Source organism: Phyllostomus hastatus, unplaced genomic scaffold (genome assembly GCF_019186645.2).
Source record: "Phyllostomus hastatus isolate PE091 unplaced genomic scaffold, TTU_PhHast_1.1 phas_contig_477, whole genome shotgun sequence".
NCBI lineage: Eukaryota > Metazoa > Chordata > Mammalia > Chiroptera > Phyllostomidae > Phyllostomus > Phyllostomus hastatus.
Window position 1 is genome coordinate 4,095,910 of NW_025333889.1, and position 21,018 is coordinate 4,116,927.

Consider the following 21,018-nt stretch of genomic DNA (forward strand, 5'->3'; position numbering starts at 1 on the left):
ATCCCCCCAGCCTCGAGGTCTCGCGGGCTCGGACCTCTAGCACGAGTCCTGGGTGGACGGCTCGGCTGGCGGCATGTCTGACTGCACCCCGAGCCAACAGCAGCCCAGAGAAGACCCCCCCACCCCCAACCCCTGCACCTGACTTCCACTCTTCAGTGGCTGGCATCGCCACCCCCTCGGCTGCTCCCACCAAAAATCTAGGGGTCACCCTGGGTGTCCCCTCCTCACGCCACATCCAACCAGGCTGCTCTACCATCCCAGCGTACCCCAGGTCACACCAGCTCTCGGCGCCCACACGACCCCCGGCCCCCGGGTCACCTAACTAACGTCCCCCAGCCGCCACGTCACAGCCACAGCCACTGCGCTCTGGTCTCCCGCCTTGGGCCCACCTCCCGGGGCCCACGCACCACAGCCCCCACCCCATCACGGCCCAGTCCTCTAAAACCTCTGCAGGGCCCTGCACGGTGGAGGACGTGCTGTGGCCCAGCCCAGCGCTGGCCGGTGGAACGCAGAATGTCCAGTCGAGCGTGAATTACAGACAAACCACAGATAGTCTACTAGCGTAAGCCTCTCCCAACATTGCATGGTACGCACCTCTACTAACAGAGCATTTGCGGTTCATCTGCCATCCAAACTGAGCTGGGCGTCTGGGTCTTACTGGCTGAATCTGGCCACCCTTCCCCCAACCTCCGCTCCGAACCCCTTCCTTCTCTCCTTACGCTCCAGCCACACGGCCATTCCTCCTGTTCCTGGCTGGCCCGCCCCATTCCCACCTCAGGACCCTCGCACCTGACATCCCTCTGCCAATCGCCGGATGGCCAGCCCCGTCACTGCCTCAGAGAGCCCTCTCTCCCTGACCCCCCACAGGATACTGTCACCGCCACCACCCCCCCCCAGTGTCTCTCCACCACCTTTTCCTGCTTTCCTTTGCCATGGTGCTGACTGAAGTTAGTTTGCTGACTGACACACCTGGGCTGCTCTCGTGCCCCTCACTGAGACGTCAGCTCCCACAGGGTCTAAAGAGCAGGAACCTCCTGCATCGTGGTCATTGCTGGCACCCAGCACCTGGCACCGAGATCGGAGGATGCCTTCCAAACGGCCTTGTCGAGTGAATGAATGAATGAATGAATGAGTGTGTGCCTGCACGGACTCAGTAAACTGAAGAACAGTTCCAACCAAATCCCCTTGAAAATGACAAGTTTATAGTTAGTTTCATGGAATGGCCCCAGCAGCAGTGAAAGGGGGGGAGGGGGGCGGGAAACATCATCTTGTTCCTCAGATTTTCTAAAATTCCACCTCTCAGTTATGCAAGCCTCTGAGTCTGCTATCGCTTTTTCTGCGAAGCTGAAGACAAACAACTACGTGGGGGGGACACCACGGTGTCTCTAACCCTGGCTGCTCTGTAAATAGAGGCACGAAACAGCCAGAAGCCAAAGGAGGCTTCTTCCGCCAACACAACGCGCCGGAGGGCAGTCGTGCTGGGGAAGCCGCCGCCCTGCGAGGCCAGGCGACCCGGACCCCAGGGCAGCCCAGGTAGCCAGCCACGGGGTGTCGGGGGACTCGTGCCTGTGCCGAGTGACTGCGGCAGCTTAGAGGAGCGACTTTAAAGCGCATTTGCGTCCGGACAAGGAAGCGGCGAAAAAAGAACCCGCTCTCCACTCTCGAGCAGAAACAAAAGCTTGTTTGTTACCAGTCATCAGGAAACCGTTAGTTACAAAGTGTCGTGTGTGCGCGTGTTTCCCTAGTTACAACAACAGCATCGAACGGAAAAACTCCTCTCCATGGGAATTTATAAATAACGACGCTAGGTCCAGGGGGCCAGAACTGGATCAGTGGAAAGCCAATTTCTTGAAATTAAAGCGGACAGGCCAGTTTGATGAGTGCTCCATTGGTCAAGGAAATTATTTGTTAAATTGACTAAAGGTACTGATGGTAAATTTTGAAAGAAAGGTCAATTTGATTACTGATGATAGATTCTTGTGGGGTTGTTTTTTTTTTTTTTTGGCATATTTACTAGATGAAGATGGATACAGCACCAGAGAAATTGACAAGAGAATTTTGAAACTGTTGAATCCGTAATAAAACCCAAACCAGTATAGGCCAAAAAAACCTCCCCCACCTGAAATGCAATTTTTTCCAACCACAATGTTGACCTCTTAGTTATAATGGGATCCCTTTGGCTCCTTGTGATTTCTTTCAGATGTTTTTTGAATGTTCTTTTCTACTTTTCAAGCTTCTAAATAAAGCATGAAAAAAAAATCCTTGTGCTGATTTTTTTCCGGTGACAGACCAGCCTAAATGTTGTACGTCCAATAATGAAAATGAATTAAATGTCAGATTAATTTTTATGTGAATAAAATTAAAATGTAAAATTTTAAAAAAAGGCCCTGGCTGGCATAGCTCAGTGGATTGAGCGTGGGCTGTGAACCAAAGCGTTGCAGGTTCGATTCCCAGTCAGGGCACATGCCTGGGTTGCAGGCCAGGTCCCCAGTGGGGGCCATGTGAGAGGCAACCACACATTAATTCTCTCTCTCTCTCTTTCTCCCTCCCTTCCCCTCTCTAAAATAAATAAATAAATAAAATCTTTAAAAAAAATTTAAAAAGTCTAAGCGAAATTGGAACGCTTACCAATTGGTCACTTAACGAACTCAGTGTTAGGAAACAGACATGCTGGCGAGTCGGCTGACTTGGAAGACTGCTGTCGCCAGCCCCCTTGGGCCGGCACCAGCCACACAGAAAACAGGGCGACTTTAATTGAGTCCCTTCAAGTGTCCAATGAACTTGTCAAAGGTGCCGGCTGCCGCCCACACACCTCCAATGCTAGATCCTGCCCCCCGCTTCCCATAGCAACTGACCTCCAAGTGACTTCAGGTTTTTTTTTTTTAACTGTTATATAGTTCAGAGAGCGTGAAAACAAAACCTAGAAACACCCACGGGGATTTCCAAGCCCTGCAGAGTGCCCCATTATTCTGAGCACGGCAGCGGGATTTCAGCAGCCACGGGGGGAGCCCTGGGCCACCCCACGGAGCAGTTTCCCTCGCCCGCCCCGCCCCTGCCCCCCGGCCCCCGAGGGCGCGCTTACCCATAGACCTCCTTGCACAAGAACACTGTCAGTTTCTTCAGGTGGGGGAGGCTGCTGGAGCCCGTCTTCACAAACTCGGCGTCCAGGGCGAGCTGAGTGCCTACGTAGTCCTGGATGGCTTTAAGATGCTCTTCCGGGAGCCTAAAGACACGGAGATGAGAACACGCATGGCTCGTTCCTTTGGGCACAAACTCCAAAAGGGAGGAGAAGAAATTCGCATTGTCAGGGTCGCCCGCTGAGGTGAGGTCTTTCTGGGGGGGGGGGGGCATCGGCGCACCTGCTCGGCTCCCCGAGTCTCACCAGCAACATTAAAGGGTCCACGAGGGACCGTGCCTCGCAGCCCACCCATACAGGCTGGGAAAATGTCCCGTGAGCCGTGTCCCTGCCTCGCCTGCTCCTGAACACGGGACCTGCGGGCCGAGGGAGGCTCTCGTCTGCAGACGGCCCGTGGTTCCGGCTCACGTGCCAACTGCACAGTCACAGCCGGAGGCCACCTGCAGCCCCCACCTGTGTCGGTCGGGGGCGCCGAGTCGTCTGGGCTCCGTGACGAGAGACGGGGGCTGGGGATGTGGCAGTGGTGGCCCCGGGGCCCTGCCCTCGGCCTCCCCACCCCGTCCAGGGTCAGGTCCGGCCCCTTGATGGGCCGTAGGCGCCCCTGTGCGCCTCACACGACGGCCCCCACCCTGAGGGCAGCCCAGGCCGCGAGGCACCCAGGCCACCCCCCTGGGTCCGGTCACACCTCGACGTTCTGTGTCCCCGCACTTATTTTTCCAGGTCACTTTTGAATCTGGGTTCCTCTAGTCATGAAAATTAGTCTCAGCAAATATTTGCTGAGCGCCACCTCCTAGGCACTTCATGCTCCTGCCCTCCCCAGACCGTTGTCCCCGGGCGGGCAGCGTCACTCCTCTTTCACAGACGAGGAGGCTGAGGTTCAAGGCTGTTTATTGGCCCGCGCGAAAAAAAATTCACCGCCAGCCTGAACAGTCTCCGCTCCAGCCTGGGCAGATAATCAAATTGGAGCTGGCGGGCACCAGGTGGGGGTTTTTTTGTGGCTGGTTTGTCTGTTAGGATCCTTGAAAGTATGACAAGCTGTTGCTCTTAAGACTAGAAAGGAACACATTCCGGCTCCTCTAGCTTGAGAAGTCGGCAACCAGTTACATGCCAGTCGTCGTAATATTTCCGTGTAATCTGTGCTTATTCTGAGTCTCAGCATCACAAGAGTCCGGCTTCTGCCTAAGTCCGTCTTACTAAAAGGGACGAAATCCCCCCTGCGCCACTAAGGTACGTATCGGAACCATTGCAGTGACCACCGACGTAAGTTATGTCTCGAATCCTTGTTACCGGAAGTCACGTGTGTTTCCATGTCCGGGGCAGGAAAGTGCGGTCCCAAGGTGGAGACCCCGCGGTGCAGAGGCTGACCTGCCTCAGCGTCTCCTGTTTGCGGGGACCCCGCCGATTCCATCTAACGAACCGGCAGGAAAGACTGGGCGGGGGCGGGGGGGCGTCTCATCCAGGAGAACCTGCAGGCGGTCCTCCGGGTGCGAAGCTGTTTCACCAGCAAGATAGATGGGCTGCGGCACCCAAGGAAGAGCCCGGGTCTTTCGTGACCCAGAAGAGAACAGAGGGCAGGACCGGGCCACCACGGTCCCTCCGCCACACGCCGTTCACTCATCCCCAACTCCGAGCAGAGGTTTCAGGAAGGCATGTCGGCCGACAGAGCGAGAGGGCCTCCCCTGCTCACACGCCCTCAGCCGCCCCCCCCCCCCCCCCCACCCCACGCCTCTAGAAGACGCTGCACAGGGCCCTGGCTGCACACACCGCCCCGCCCCACTGGGCCCTGGGCCCACGAGAACAGCTGTCCCTGGAGAGGAAGGACAGGAGAGGAGGCGGAGTCGGGAGGTGTGGGAGAGGGGCTGGCACCGCTGGGCTCCCTGCCTGTCTCCCGCAGGAGGTCGCTGCACTCGCACCTGAACCTGGAGAACAGGGCTCTGCATGGAGCAGGTCCTCAAGCGTTTGCTATTCAGACGCATGTATCAGAGTAATCAGGACAATGGATCAGCAGAGTCAAAGCTCTGGGTACTTAGCCAATTGCAAACAGCACAGGAGACTCAGAGCGTGCAGGGCACACAGCCTGGTGGGCCTGGGGGAGAATCAGAGGATGTGGCAGGGCGGAAATGTAAAACGCCAGGTATCCTAGCAACCTGGAGGCTTGCTCGCACCTGCGGGCGTTTCCTTTGTATTTGGCCAGATCGGGTGGTTGGGTGAGCGGCCCTCAAATTGATCTTCCAAGTTGGAGATGTTGCCGCAGCCTGACATCTGGGGGGCCCTTTTCTCACCAAGAAACAAAAGTGTTTCTAGATTATTAGTGCGTGGAAGTTACTGAGCACCAACTTCCGAATTCATTCCACACACATGCAGTTAGTGCCTACTCTACGCTGGGCAACATGCTGGGCGCCGGGGCCAGTTCCCCTCAGGGAGCTTCCTGGCCTTTTCTAAAAAGATTATGTTTATTTATTTTTAGAGAGAGGGAGAGGGAGGGAGAAAGAGAGGAAGAGAAACATCAATGTGAGAGAGAAGGGTGCCTTTCACACACTCCCCAACCAGGGACGGAACCCTCAACCCAGGCATGCGCCCTGACTGGGAATCCAACCAGCGACTTTTCGCGTAAGCAGGACGGTGCCCAGCCGTCTGAGCCACACAGGCCAGGGCCCCCTGGCCTGTCTTGAAGCCCGGGCCTCTGATTTGCAAGACCCGGGCCTAAGACAGAAATGGACCCCGTGGCAAAAAAGCTGTTGGACCCCGTCAACCTGGCCCGGCAGGAGCCAGCCTGGGAACATACGAAGGCCCAGGCGCTGGGAACCCTGCGTCAGAGCAAGGAGGACTCCAAATATTAGGGTGAGTGCACCTCCCGCCTCCCATCGCCACGGGGGAGAGCGCTGTGCCGTGCCGTGCGGGCCTCCCAGGCCCTGCCACACTAGAAGTGATTATTGCTCTGGCCTATTTACTGGTGACAAGGAAGGCACCCCCCATTTGAGCGGGGCCCAGAGCAGGAAAGGGCCGTGTGGCTGGTCCAGGCGGCAGGGCAGGTGGCTCCCCCGCCTGGGGCCTGGGCCGTCTGACTCCGCAGATGGGGCGGCTCTAGAGGGAGGGTGCTGGGAGGAGACGCCGCCTGCAGTGAGCCCCAGGAAGGGAGTCGCAGCACAGGCCCCTGGTGTCCGGACCACGCCGCGGGCAGGAGAGGGATGCACATCATTCCGGAAGCGGCTCCCCCCTCAGTGGAGCCTGGCAGAGGTGGGGCCTCTGAGCGGGGCGTCCACGGCCGGGGCAGTGGAGCCGCAGGGTGAGCTGGGCTCCCTCGGGCGCCCCATCAGGCGGCAGGTGGGCTCCACAGCCACCTGTCCTGGGTGGGAGGGGCACCTCCAGGAGTGAGCCCCGAGGGCACTGCCCACAGGGTGCTGCGGCCCCGGGGTGGGTCTGCAAGGGGACCCACCGGGTCGGCACTCACCCGCTGGTGTCCATGCTCTGCAGCCGCTGGAACAGCGTCTCGGAGAGGCTGGGCCGGCTGACCTCCACGGCTCTTGGGTTCTCGATCGAGGGAGGGACCTCCTTGGGCTCGCATGGCCCGGTGGACAGAGGGATGTTTCTCGGCGGCAGCTCAGGTGGAGACGGGACGCCTTCTACCCAAGACAAGAGCAGGCGTGCCACGTCGGCAAGCGTGAGCTTCTCTCTAGGTTGCTGGCCCACGGAGAGGGCCACCTGGGTCCTCTGTGCAGTGACCCCACCCCACACATGAGGTCCAGGCTGTGGCACCCAGCTGCAGACCCCACCTGAGCCCACACTGTCCCTGCCACCGCCCTCCCTGCCTCCCTGGCAAGGTGGGGGCCCACTGAGGCCAGGGACCTCATCTCAGTGGTCTTCAGCCCTGGGGACCTAGCACAGTTGGTCCCACTGAGGCACTCCACAAACGCCTGACGTTTGGGTCTGACGGCCGTGCCGGGCGGAGCGGCTGGCCTCGGACAGGTGCAGCCAGCAGCCCCGGGCAGCTCAGCAGGACGGCCAGGCTTCAGGGCCACAGCAGGGGCCTCGACCGGGCAGAGGGGGACCCAGGTCGCAGAACAGGAGGAGCAGCAGGACTGGGAGCAGGCAGGCCGGGACTCACAGCCCGCCCCTCTCCTTGCTCCCCTTCTCTGCTTTCCCTCCAGCCCCTGCCTGCCCTCCTCCTCCCCGCCCCTCCCCCCAGGCCCTCAGAGACAAAAGAAACGGAGGGGTCTTCCTTCGCCGAGAGAACTGAAACAGGGCACGTGACTTGAAGTCGGTCTGGAAAGGAAAACTCCTGCACATCCACCTTTCGGAGAACTTCCGTCCTCCACGCACCGCGGGTGGGCGCACCGGGGTCCTGAGCCCCTGGGGTCCCGGACCTCCTGCCTGAGCCCCTTCCCGCACCAAACGGCCGCCCACGGCCTTGGCCACGAGCTACCTCTTTAAAGGCTCAGCCCTCGCTTCCTCTCCTGGTGGGGCTCTTTGCTTCCCGAGGTGGTGGTATCTGTTGTGAGCCCCGTGGGGACAGGGACAGCAGCGCCCTGAGGACACCCGTGCTTCCCGTGGGGAGGCAGAGCCTGTGGTCAGCAGGCTGCTCCCCCCTTCGGGCCCTTACAGAGCGTGTGTCCAGGAGGCCGGCCGCAGGGGGGCGGGAAAGCTGGGCGGAGGCCCTATGGCTGGTGAGGACCGAGCGTGGGGAGGACATTTCTGCAGGACGGCCTCTCAGCGTCAAGGCCAAGACCGGCTGCCTGGGGACAACGAGGGGCGGGGATAGATGTGTGGCTGTGGCACAGCCCCCCGTGAGCGACCCTGGACTCCCATGTGGACGTATCAGCTGCGGCTCTTTCAGAGCTGCAGGGAGACACGACCTCCCCGGGTCCCTCTCAGCCCCCGGAGCTGCGGTCCGCTGGGAACCCTCTAGCCCTCTGCCTGGCCCCAGCCCTCCCCACCCAGCCGACGAGGCACCGGAGGCAGCGAAGAGCCAGCCGAGCAGGAGCTCAAAGCGGGTGACCGGGAAGGGCAGAGGAAGGGCCGTGGCCCACAGGCCAGCCCAAGGCAGCAGGATGAACGGCGGGGCGCCCGGCACGTGGCTGCCAGGGTCAGGTGGGGAGAGAGGCCAGGTGCCCCCCACCGTTCACTGTCCCTGCTCTAATCTGCCCCACCTCAGAGGCGACCCTGGAGACCGACCGGGCTCTTTCCAGGCCCTGGAGTTTAGGAGTCCTGACCTCCTCAAACGAAGGGCTCAATTCTGTGTCTCAGGCTTTTCCTTCAGGAAGGGAACTTTGAAGGGGCAAAGAAGGGCTCCCCCAGGGTGGCATCCCACCCCCCTCCGCCCCTGCCCTGTGAGCTCTTGCCTGCACCGTCTGCCCCGAGGGGTCCTGTTCTGTTGGTCCATGTCCCTCTGCGGCTTACCCAGCGGGGCCACCCCACACAGGACTTTTTAGGGGTCTGTACCTTTCATTTTCTTTCTCTTTTAAAATATTTTATTTATTTATTTTAGACAGAAAGGAAGAGAAGGAGAGAAACATCAATGTGTTGTTGCCTCTCATGTGCTCCTTACTGGAATCCTGGCCCGCAACCCAGGCATGTGCCCTGACTGGGAATCGAACCAGCAGCCTTTCGGTTCACAGGCTGGCACTCAATCCACTGAGCCACAGCAGCCAGAGCCCTTGCATTTTCTTTTAATGAGGATACAAAGAAACTCCTTTCTCGCCCTTCCAGTTAGCTGCAAGGATTTCCTGTTCTTTCACTCTCTTCCTAGTGAAATGCAGCTAATTATTCTGAAGATGATGGCAGCATTGATTGAGCGCTTACTGTGTACACTAGGTTCTGGGCTCGTACCTATCAACTCATTTAACAACACCCTGAGAGGGAGACGGTGTTTTTACTGTCTCTTTAAGAGAAGTCATCAGGTCAGAGAGGTTAAGTGATTCAGCCCAGGCCACTCAACTAAGATGCTGAGGAGCAGGATGGCCCACGCAGGTTCATCTGACTCCAGAGCTGTGTCCTAACTTGTCCTTAACCGTTGTGTCCTGCTGGCTCCTGCTGATCATCGAACCCACCTAGTCTATAGCACCTGTGAGCACCTGTCACGAGAGACACCCCCCAGGGCCTCTTGGCCACCCGCTGCTTAGAGACCAGGGTCCCGCAGGCACCTCCCACAGCAGGCAGCCGCCTGTCCCCTGCCCCGCCTACCTGTCTCCTCCTCCGGCTCATCCCCCGGGTCCTCCTCCTCCAGCGGCACCGGGTACTGCAGGTGGGTCACCAGGCCCATGTTCTCCTTCTTGTAGAACTCGATGAGCTGGTCCAGCTTGGTGAAGAACCTCAGAGGGACACCCTCGGACGCCTGCGGACAGAACCCCCAACAGAGGTGGGGTTGGACGGGCGGGGACGTCACCCAACCGCAGAGGCCACCACATCCACAGCCGTCCGGGCAGCGGAGCCCGGGGGGCCGAGGGAGGGACCACGTCCAGGAAAAGCCCTGGGCCAGGTCAGCCTGCTATGCCCACACCTCACATCCCGTAACCAGCGGCCCCCGGAAGCCGCTCTGCAAGGGGCACACGTAGGACCGTTTGAAAGGTTTTCTTTTTTCTTTCAGTTAAAAAATGTATTTTTAATACAAGTAACATATATTTCCATTATGGCAAAACTAGAAAATACAGAATTAAAAAAAATAATAAATTGCCTGTCATCCCACAACCTGGAGACGCCTATTTTCAACAATTCAGAATGTTTTTCTAGACTGTGTGTGTGTGTGTGTGTGTGTGTGTGTGTGTGTTTGGTGGGGGAAGACACCCCTTACAAAGAAATCACTTATTTTTAAATACAGGACGTCTATCCTAGCAATGGTTTTGCTTTTATTTTATATATTTTTTTCATTTGCCACCATTCTGTCTTATCAAAGCTCGGAAAATGAGTCAGCACAAGAAGCTTCCCTGATCTGTATCTCTTGTCGGTGACAGAGGAGCCAGGAGATAATTGGTAACTCCCTGGGGCCGGTTATTCTTCTGTGACTTTAGCAGGAAGTTCCAGGATGTCCCTGGGCAGCCGGCCCCTTTGGGGGAAGCTCTATTTAGGGGAGACCCCCCCCAACACCCAGTGTCACTCATCCTGCTTGAGGTCCCAGGGCTCTGAGGCCCCGCCCCTGCCGGCTCCCCCGAGGGCTTGACGGGCAGCAGGGAGGGCCGGGGAACCACCAGGAGGTTTGTCCTCCCATCCGTGCTGTGCCCTGCAGCTCCTAACCCAGCAGCCTCTCTCTCCTCCGGGCAGTCCAGTACCCTGCCCTGCCACTGCCTGGTGCCCCCTGTCTCCAGGACTGGCACTGTCCATCTGCCCGCTGGCACAGAGGACAAAGGGAGACACGGTGAGGCAGGGTATCCCTGATTCAGCCAAAAAAGATGCCGAGCAGGGAGGCCGCCTTGAGGGGGGAGGAAGGTGCATCCAGGCTCCAGGGGAGACAGTGGGCCTGGGGCAGCTGGACGGGAGCAGGGGGCCCCACTCAGGCCATTGGCGGACACAGGGACGAGCACCAAGAGGCTCCCTCCTCTGGGCGGGGCTTCCTCGGCCTCGTGGGAGCGCAGCTGGTCCTAACCCTCTGTGCCCTCTGTGCCCGTGATTCACCCCTGTTACCATAACCACTGTCTGTGCAATGACAGTCAGGTGATTTTTCAATGAGTCCAGAGGCCCTTGCTGGGTAGCTCAGTTCGAGTGCCATCCCAGTGCACCAAAGTTGTGGGTTCGATCCCCGGTCAGGGCACATACAGGAGTTAACCAATGAATGCATAAATGAGTGGAACAACAAATTGATTTCTCTCTCCCTCTCGCAAAATCAACCAATAAAAAAATATTTTTAATGAGTTGAGAAACTGCCATTTTAGAGTTGGAGGTCGGGGGCCCAACGGCTCCCCCTCGGGCTGCCAGTGCCATCTTGCCCAGCACACGTGGAAAAGGGGGCCAAAGGGCAAATAGGACAGACGTTGGAAAGCCCATCCGGACCACCGCACCCCAGGGTCTGGGGCTGAGTGTGGCTGGGCCGCCTGGACTCGCTCCCCTTCAGGGCAGGTACTGCCTGCTCTGGCACGGCTGGGCCTGACGTGGCAGGATGGCGTGGCGTCCCCGCCTGGTCTCAGGGCTACAGGTAAGTGGCCTCAGGAGGGCAGACCAGGCAGGCTGACCCAGACTGGGGCAGCCCCGGAGGTCTCGGGGAGGACCGCGACCAGTCCCGTCCCTGAGCCCTTGCTCCCGGCGGCCAGCCCCGAGTTGTTGTGAGAGTGCTTTCACCTTCAACGAGAGCCAACCCCACCCCTCGGCCTGGCCCTGGGGACTTCCCACGCGGCCTCTGTTTCCCCTCAAGTGTCCCTGCGTGTTCACACACACAGCACGCGTGTGTAAACCTGTGTGTGAGGGCGTGCATGTGCGTGCTTGAGTGTGGGCTTAAGCTATTCGTAAATTTGTAGAGTTTAACAAAAAGGTTTTTAAGAACATTTTCTTTAATAACTAGATTTTGGGGTTTTCTGATTAATTGTATACTTTACTTATTTTTTTTTAAAGATTTTATTTATTTATTTTTAGAGAGGGAAGGGAGGGAGAAAGAGAGAGAGAGAGAGAAACATCAATGTGCGGTTGCTGGGGGCCGTGGCCTAGAACCCAGGCATGTGCCCTGACTGGGAATCGAACCTGCGATGCTTTGGTTCGAAGCCTGCACTCAATCCACTGAGCTACACCCGCCAGGGCTTTTAAGAACATTTAAAAAAAATAAGCTCCCTTGTTTCCACAGAGCCCACGTTAAGCAACCTCTTCCAGGCACTCCTGAACCAGACACATCTGAGCAGGCGCAGCCGGGCCGTGTAAAGTAACTCAGATCGGTTCAAACCCCAAAGCGAGCGGAATAACAAAGGTCATTTGAAACGATACGCAGCCGGAGGTGACAAGCCACTGGGCGCGCGGGAAAAGGACGTGAAGACGTCAGAGAAGGTCCCCCGGGAACGAATGACCCGTGTGCGGGTCTGGAAAAGGGCCCCCAGCTGGGGGGCGTCTGGGGATGAGCGTCTGAGAGAGCACGTCGGGTAGGGGCGTTTCGGCCGCTGCCGGGGCTGAGACTCGAGGCTGTACCAGCTGCTGGGAAGCCAACTGCTGGGAAACTGCCGCGCACCGTCGGCCGCAGACACATTTGATTTCAGAAATGGAAAAAAGTAAGGGTCCTAGAACTGGCGAAATATGCTGTGCACTGAGCATACAGCACAACAGGGCACTCTAAAACTAACCGAATCACCCCTAAATAAATAAAGTTAAACTAACCTAACCTAATCCCTGCAGATCTCCTCAGGCGGGAGGGATGGGAGGAGGCCAGCGCTGGGTGCTGAGTGCTGCTGGCAGACCGGTGTGTAGGGATCGCTTGCCCTTGAACTGTTCACAGAGGCTGGGAGCCAGCGCCCAGCAGACCAAGGCTGCTGGACACCCAGGTGGCCCAGGTCCCCAGGAAGGTAGAGAATGAGGGTCCAGTCCAGACCTCACAGGTGGTGCAGCAGCCTGTCTGGCGGCAGGTAGGCAAGCCAATGAATGGCCGCTCACAGGCGGTGCTAGGGGAGGGGCACCTGCTGCCCCTCCCCCACAGCTCAGGCTAGGGAGCGCCCAGGAGGAGCAAGGACGTCATGCAGGAGGCAGGTCTACGGTGGTGGATCCCGCCTGAAGCGGAGACTCCCTGGGCACAGGCGGGTCAGCAGGGAGCCGCCTGCCTCCGCGGGCAGCGCAGACACACAGACACACAGACACGGAGACGCACAGCGAGACGCCGGGAATGCTGAAGGCGGGGAGCCGCCTAGGCCAGAGGTAGGGTCTCCTTGGAGGAATTGTTCCTGAGAGTGTCCCCAGGAGTCTTTGCTCTGGGCCCTAAGACTTGAAGGGGCTCACAGGGACTCCTTGGGGAACCTATGCGCAAGGCCGGTTCTCGAAGAGGACAGGAGGAGGAAAAGGTCCAGTGGTCAGGGCTGTAGAAGCTCCTGAGCTGGTCTGACCGGTGAGCTGGGGCGCGAGGTGGCGGGAGGAGCATCGTCCGGACAGGCGGTCTGCTCACAGGGCGCCTGCGCCGGCTGCGGCCACCCGGGCCCTGCCAAGTCCGAGCTGAGAGTTGGGAGTTGGGGCCTTTGGGTGGTAGACAGTGCACTGACCTCGGGCGGGTGGGAGCACAGGGCCCCGGGGGGTGGGGGGGAACGGGCGTGGCCAAGTACATATCCACCTGACCTCCCACCTGCAGCCTGCTGTGCCCAGAGGGTGCCGCAGCACCCGGCAGTCAGAGGTTGGGTGGGCTTGCTGCATTTGGAATCAGGGGAGGTGGTCAGGGGTGCTCTATGTGGGTCAGGGGCTGGGGGTGCGGAGAAACAGTGTAGGGGAGGGGAGGGAGCAGGCGAGCACCCCTCCCCTCTCCCTGACCACAGCCCAGAGGCCCTGCCTTTTCAATAATTTAAAACACAACACGTCTGGCCCTGGCTGGCGTAGCTCAGTGGATTGAGCGCGGGCTGCAAACCAAAGCACCACAGGTTCGATTCCCAGTCAGGGCACATGCCTGGGTTGCAGGCTGTGGCCCCCAGCAACCGCACATTGATGTTTCTCTCTAACTCCCTCCCTTCCCTCTCTAAACATAAATAAATACAATCTTTTAAAAAACACACGTCTGAAAAGAAGGTTGCCACGTATATCAAGGGTCAGGTCCTGGGAAGAAGCAGGTGTCAAGTTAAACTGGGGAACTGGGGTGTAGGGATGCCCATAAGAGGGGTGACACACCTCAGAGCTAGCAACCATGCCACAGCCCCCAGGGGAGGGGCAGGTGCAGGAACTGGAGGGGACTGCCCAGCGGGACCTGTGCCCCACCCCCAACCCCGGAAGCCAGAACCCCTCCCTCTCCGCACCGGGCTGCGCCTCTGACCGCCCAGCCGGGCTGGACAGCCCATCACGTCCTCAGAAAGGGACCTGTTCGCTCTGGGAGTGCAGCCTGTGCGCATACCAGGAGGGGGACCGCGCGTGCTCCCAGGGAGGGGGCTGCCCTTGACCCTTAGGAAGTCGAGGCCTGCAGACTTTGTTCCTCATTCCTCCGCCGCTGGCTTCCTGAAGAGATTTACCAAGTGATTTTGAAACAGAAAAGGAAACCCTGAAACCTTCGCCATTCACGGAGAACGCGAGCTCAGCCCAGGGGCAGGCGCGCGCCCGCCCCCCCAGCTAGCGACCTCTGCTCCGGGACAGCTCCCCCAGCCTGGGACGAGCCCCTTGTCCCCGGCAGGTGCCTACAGCGCGTAGCAGACGGTGTGACTCCGAACGAGTGAAGAGTGGCATTTCCGAGTCACGGCGGCCTGTTCACAGCTTACAGCGTGCCAGCACAGAGCAGATGCCCCTTCAGGGCTCATGAGGTCCGCAAGACGGACGTGAACTTGTGCTCATCACCAAAAGTCAGGCAGAGAACAACCTGGCGGGTTAGTTCAGGTTGCAGAACAAAATACCCAGCTCCTCTCCTGCCTCCCATTAAACTCTCCAGGTCTGTGGAAGGTTCCAGACGCTTTCCAGCACGGTGGCTTCCAGGGAGGCCCTGCAGGCAGCCCCCACCCAACCCAGGCGTGTCTGCACCCCCACAAGCTCACAAACCCTGGAAGGAAAGGGACCCGGCTTGGCCGGCCTTCGTCTAGTCGCCCGAGCCCCACGCGGGGGTTCCCGCGGGCCCTGCAGCTGTTGGGGCGCACGGGCGCACCGCCAGAAACAGGCCTTGCAGTGGGCAAGGTCTCTGCAGGGGGCAGAGCCGCGGATGTCCGAGGTGGGCCCTGCAGGGAGGGGCCCTTTCTCCTTACGGCTCGGTGCCTAAGCTGCCCCAGGTGCCGTGCTCCTGGGGAAAGCACAGAGCAAGGGCTGAGGGCCACCTCCAGGCCAGGGGGCGAGAAGAGGCCACCACCAGGATCTTTAGGGCAAAGGGCAGCTGAACCTCCAGTCTGTGGGAGGCTCGGGGTTGTGCACTCTGAGATGGGGTGTTTCGGGAAACAGTGCTGTGTGACTTTCAGACACCCTCCAAGGGCGGGGGAGTGGGGCCGGGAGGCCGGAGCACAGGGCCACCAGGCGGGCTGAAGTTTCCCAGGGGGTAACTTTAACTACACGCCGTCTGCCGTCCCTAAATGGGAACCGAAAGTGGCTCCTCGCAGGAGGAAGCCAGCACCGCGTGGGGCAGGAGCCGAGGAGCCCTGCAACACCCCCACCCCCACCCCGCACGGTTCTGCCAGCCTGCACTGTACATGAAAAGGCCTGTATGTACAATCAGCGTGGCCACTTTTACATGATGGGCAAGGAGTAAGGCGTGGGGGGAGATCCCTCCTCATTATCCCACTTCGGCAAAGCACTTCGTCCTCTTCAACCAGCATGTCCCCCGGAAAGGTCTGAGGCAGGGCAGCCATACCCTGTGGTTGCCGTGACCAGAGCGGCAGGGACAGTTGGAGGGGGTGGGGTGCTGGTGTCTTTCTCTTCTGTTTCTCCGTGGAGGTAGGAGAGGTGGCGGAGGCCCCAGAGGCAGCAGCGAGGGCAGAGCTGGGTTCAGGCCAGGTCCCTGGAGCCCTCAGGCCGGGGGCTCACACCAGCACGAGGGCAGTGGGGGGGGGTGCAGGCCCTGCACCGATGGAACGGAAGCAGCCCAGCCCTGCTCTGAGCCTCACCTCCTGCCCCCAGGGGCTCTGGCCTGAGGCCAGGCAGCCTCTCCCCCACCTGCTCGGGGCCCTGCCCACCCCTCCCCCATCCCCACCAGCTCCTGAAAGCTTCCCTGGGTTTTTCTCCCGCCCTCAGAACTGTTCTCAATCCTTAGTCACCTCCTCTCCCCTTAACCGCTTCCTCAGAGTTGCAGACCTCAACCTGAGCATGAGGAAGGGAGGAGCGGGGAGCCGGGCTCACCGGCCTCTCGGGCCTCGGCGACTTTGGGTTTTGTGCTGAGCGGCTTAGGTGGACGCTGGGGCCCCTGGGAACCCCACGCCGGGGGCTTGAGCTGGGGAGGCACAATGGGGGGAGAGGGTCAGGATGGAGCTGGAACCAGAGCCGCTGGCCAGAGGTGCTGACATGCCAGGGAGAGAGGCCGTGAGTGACAGAGCGCCGGGGAGGGGGACACCAGGCCTCTGGCTTTGCTAAGCGATGGTGGCAGGAAGGCCCCCTGAGCTCCAGAAATCCCTCTTCAGCCCTGTGACCCGGAATGGACCGCAGAACACGTCTCCTTAGAACCAGCTCTTCCTTTTCTCTTTCTTATAAAACATACTTATGGTTTTGCTTCCTCCCCTGCTCGGCCTTAGGTGACCAGGGCCGATGAGCTGTGGGGCTGGGGCCAAGGAGGGGGTCAGCAGGCAGAGGGTGTGGCTGGGGCAGGAAGTGGTAGGGGCCTGAGCAGCCAGCGGCCGGCCCTGGAGCAGCAGGGTGGGCCACGGGGCCAGGGATAAAACCCCTGGGGCCACGGGTTTCTCGGGGTCGGAGAAAGGACTTGGGCCGCAGTGAAGTGTCTGCTGAGTCGCGGCAGCAGGGGAAGCCCCAGAGTGAACGCAGGGTTCTACTCTCCGTGGGTAACACTGACGTGCGAGTGTGAGAGTGAGTGTGTGTGCGCGTGTGTGCACGCCTCCCGGTTCCGTCCACCCGGCCCAGCCGCAGTGAGCAGCCGCACACCTAAACGCCACTCTCCGCCGAGAGAACCGGCCTCCAGGGGGATGCGGCTGACTCCAGGCCCCGGGTGGGGCGGGGGTAGGGGGAGGCATTACGTGGGTCCAGAACACCCGTTGCCCCAGAAAGTAAGGAAACGCCCCAAAACGATGAGGACGTGCGAAAAGGTCCCAGGAGCCAGGAGACGGCGGCATGGACGGTTGGAAGGACCGTGCGGCACAGTGTGAGCATCCGCATGAGCAGGGAAAACAGTCACAACCCACCGAGTAAAATACAGACTCGTGCGTCTGCACCGAGGTCCGTGAGCGGGAAGGGACACTCCTCTCAGTAAAGGCCGGCGGCAACCGTCACCGGGCGATGGCCGTAGTCACCGCTGGCAACCGTCACGTTCATGACTGGCTGGCTCAGGCAGGAGCCCGCAGACACTGGAGACGCCACGGCTGGCGGCAGGGCGAGTCTGAGGGGACGGGGTATCGGCTCAGTCCTGCGGACACCCCTGGGCGCCCCAGATCGAGGGGCGGCCCACAAATGCACCGGCCTCTTCTCTCCAGACACGCCAAGGTCAGGAAAGGCAAGGAGCTGAGCCCCGCTGAAGGGAGGTGACAATTACAGGCAAGGTGTGACCCTGGCTTGAACTTGGGGGCCAGAGCCAAGAGGTGACCTGTAATATATAAGTGCTGAGTCCGGCACAAATAACGCCCCTCTTTAATAAGCTGGTGATCTGTACCAAAGCTTTCATGACAAAGTCATAAGCATGTAATCTGGTAACATACCAATATCACACTCACGCACACCATGTGACGTGTTAGGCGAAGTGTTCACATGGCTGTCCATCTCGTGCGAGACACTCGTGTCCCGACCAACCACACTCAGCCTTGCTGCCTCCACCAGCCCCCCGGGAACACGTTTATACGCTGCTACGCAGGTGTTATCAGGACAACTGGAGAAACGGGGACACGGCCTAGGGACGAGACGGCAGCGTTCCATCAGTGTTAACGCTCTGATTTTGACGGTCCCTCCAACTGTGGTTGTGTAGGAGAGACTACTTGCCACTCAGGAGAAACACGGGGACATGTTTAGGGAGAGCAGGGCATTGCCAGCGACTAACTCTCCCGTAATCCACAAACACAAACAAACAGACAAACAGTCACGCTGTGACCAAGCGAGCAACATGGTTAGTGCACGGATACACAAACTTCAGGCCGTGGGGAGGGGCTCTCAGTGTCGGCTTTGAAAATGTTTCGTAATTCTGAAACGATTTCCAAGATAAAGAGTTAGAAAGAAAAAGACAGTCAGGCCTTAATCTGCACGGCGGCTACGTGTAAACACTTTTCTGAGCTGTACGTGGCAATACAAAAGGTTTTTTAAAAATTAGCTCGCAAAGCCGAGCTTGTTGAGTGACTGTGTGTGAGCTCACACACGTGTGCCCAGAGGGGAGAGGGGTTTCACAGGCAGCTTGTGTAAAAGCATCAGGTTTGGGGTGTTTTGTTTTAATTGTACAAAAGTATTCCTGGCCTACAGCCTTCTGGAGGTTCCTGTGCAAAAGTAACATCCTGGAAGCATCGGTGTCGCTCAGATCCCCGCAACAACGCTCGTGTGCGGAGAACAGAAAGACCAGGGTGGGGTGAGGGCGCACCGCAGCCCCACGACAGCCACAAGGTGGGTGCAGCCTCGGGGTGGGTGTGCGCGCTCGGGAGACCGCCCAGAGCGGGGGCAGCACCCACTGGGACCACGTGAGCTGGGGAGGAGGTCGGGTGCCCCCGGGGCACTGGCGTGGCAGAGCTGGGCTCCTGCAGAGGTGCCGTCCGGGGAGGAGAGGGCAGGTTTGCTTTGTGACTAGGAGAAGGGAGAGCCTGGGAGGGTGGGTGGCCAGGGAACTCGGGTAGATGTCGACATAACTTTATGACACAGCTTCAGTTCTTTTCTAGGACTCCTGAACTTGATGTAGGTTCTGGGGTGAATGAGAGACAGACAGAGACCGCTGGCAGGGACTTTGGGGGAGCAGAACCTGGCAGGCCGGTGAACAGGGCTTTTGGCACCTGGCACAGAGCCCCGGGCGGGGCAGGGACAGGGACCCTGGTGCTCTCATGGTACACAGGGGCAATGTCAAGTGTCTTCCAGGGTCTTGCCTGCCGCGGCCCCGCACCAGCAGCAGGGGACACAGGAGAAAAGAATGGCGTTCGGTGTGGCTCCTGCAGCTGGCCCGCCAGTGGAGGGCACACAGAGGGGTCTCCCGGGATGTCCCAGAATATTTGAGGGACCTTTTGAAGGCGCCGCTCTCTGGCAGCCAGGCTGCAGGGTGCTGGAGCTACCGTGTCTGGTAAACAGGTTCGCGGGCTGAGGGCTGGGAGCCGTGGATGGCGTCTGACAGGCAGAAGAGCGGGTGGGGAAGGGGGCCTGTCCAGGGGCAGGGGCCAGGGGCCTCCACCACTCCTCAGACCTTGCTCTGAAGCAGTGACCGGTCCTACGAGTCCATCCCTCAGGACACAAGACAGGTCACGGTGGCAAGGACCCAGCTCTCGCCGTGTCCCATGCAAGGGCGGGGGGCGGGGCCCTCTCAGGGGTCTCTCGCAGCGTCTCTGCTCTTCCCAGCTGGGGACCCCACACCCCGGATGGGAGCAGCTGGAGCTGGGCCAGCTCTGCTAGGCACGTAATCTAATCTAAATTATATCTAATGTCACCGCGGAGTGCCACAGCCCAGGGCGCAGCTGAGGAAACTGAGTCTCAGCGACACAGAGCAGCCGGCCTTGGGGGGGGTCAGGGGCATTGCCAGAAGAGCAGAAACTCGGGGGATGTTTCACGATAAGAAAGAGGATGTGGGTGGGGACGCGTGACTTTCTAGCCAGACAGGAGGCGGGGCACCGGGCAGGGCGGCTGCCGGCTCGGCTCGGAGGGAGCCAGGGGGTTGGAGACCCTCCCGAAGACTCGGGCCCCCAGCCGCTCAGGAGTGGTGGGGCTGTGTGACCCCCGGCCTGTGGGAGAGGCTCGTTTCCCAGGAGGCGGCCGGCCTGCCCCCTGAGCAGTGGGGGCCGGCGGGGACGGTGGAGAGGCTGGCATTTGCTGTCTGTGGGCACCATCCTGTCTCCGCTGGGGTCCCCAAACCACGTGTTGGGGAGCTGGAAGAGGGTGAAAGAGGACGCCAGGCTCATTCAGAGCCTCGCTGGTGCACAGGGGAGCACCTCGGCGGCTCTGGGAGGGGGCGTGGGGCTTAGAGGAAGGGAAGTGGGACCGGCCAAGCCTGACCAGCGCCCCGCCCACCCGCTGTCACCGGGGGCCATCCGTGCTCTGAGCCCCCCGCCGGCTGCCCACGGGACCCTTGCCACCCAGGTCTGGGGGCCCGGTGCCGGCGGGGTGGGCTCCGTCTTCCACTCGGCCAGCAGGCTGGGGTCTCCCACCGACCGTGCCCGCCCCGGCCCCCACTTTCGGAAAATCAGCTCTTCGGCTCCTCGCTCGCCTGTTTTGGGCAAAAACTTCCCGGGACAGCTTGGTGTGGGCTTCATACTCATTTCTAAATCCACGTCCTTCCCAGACTCTCAGAGCTGAAGCCCCGTCCTTGCCTCGCCTCGCCCCCACCAGCCCTTCCGGCCGCACTCTCCACTGGGGACACCGCCACGCCAGGCTGACTGCCGTGGGCTTGTTCGCTCCATCAGCTGTCAGCAGGGATCCCCGGGGGTGCCGAGCTGGCCAAGCCCCAAACCTTTGCCTTTCACCTGCTACCTGCGCAGTGGGAGTGAGTCCTGAGCTTTCCTCAAAGACTGAGAAGTCTGCAAAGGGCTTTGAACCTCTGACATCAAAGGAGCTGCAGGCTGGAGGCTGGGAACTCACCCCTCGGGCTGGTACTGAAATGACAGGCTTGAGAGGCCCGGCTGAGGTTGCTGGGGGCGGCGCACCGCCACTGCCAGGGGGGCAGGGCGCAGCCATGCCCGGCTGCCATCCCCGGGGTCTGGGTGTTCAGGCAGTGGAGCCCTCGCCTGGGGCCCTGGAGCCCCCAGTGAAGACCCCGGGAGAGGACGGAGGCTTCGTGGGGAGTCACAGCTGACAGCCGGAATCTGCGCAGCACACCCAGCAGCAGAGTGGGGCTGTCAGCTGACTACGGAAAAGGTCCCCGCACTTTCTCCAAGAGCCGGCACACACAGAGGCCCAGAGAGGGGGGCGGGGGCCGTGGCAGCGTGGGTCCGCCCCGCTCGAGAAGACGCAGCCTCACCCTCCTCACAGCACCTCGTGACATCTTGACCTCA

At 60.0% G+C, this 21,018-nt stretch overlaps 1 protein-coding gene across 1 annotated transcript in view; it reads right to left on the bottom strand.

The window, feature by feature from the left end:
- The window catches only part of INPP5D (inositol polyphosphate-5-phosphatase D), a 108,329-nt gene that overhangs the window by 50,786 nt on the left and 36,525 nt on the right, over positions 1-21,018 (bottom strand). The window contains exons 3-5 of the mRNA XM_045845719.1: positions 9,317-9,467; positions 6,588-6,759; positions 3,083-3,223 (exon numbers count right to left, since the gene is read on the bottom strand). Coding sequence (XP_045701675.1) covers positions 3,083-3,223; positions 6,588-6,759; positions 9,317-9,467 — 464 coding nt within the window. The remainder of the gene's footprint in view (positions 1-3,082; positions 3,224-6,587; positions 6,760-9,316; positions 9,468-21,018) is intronic.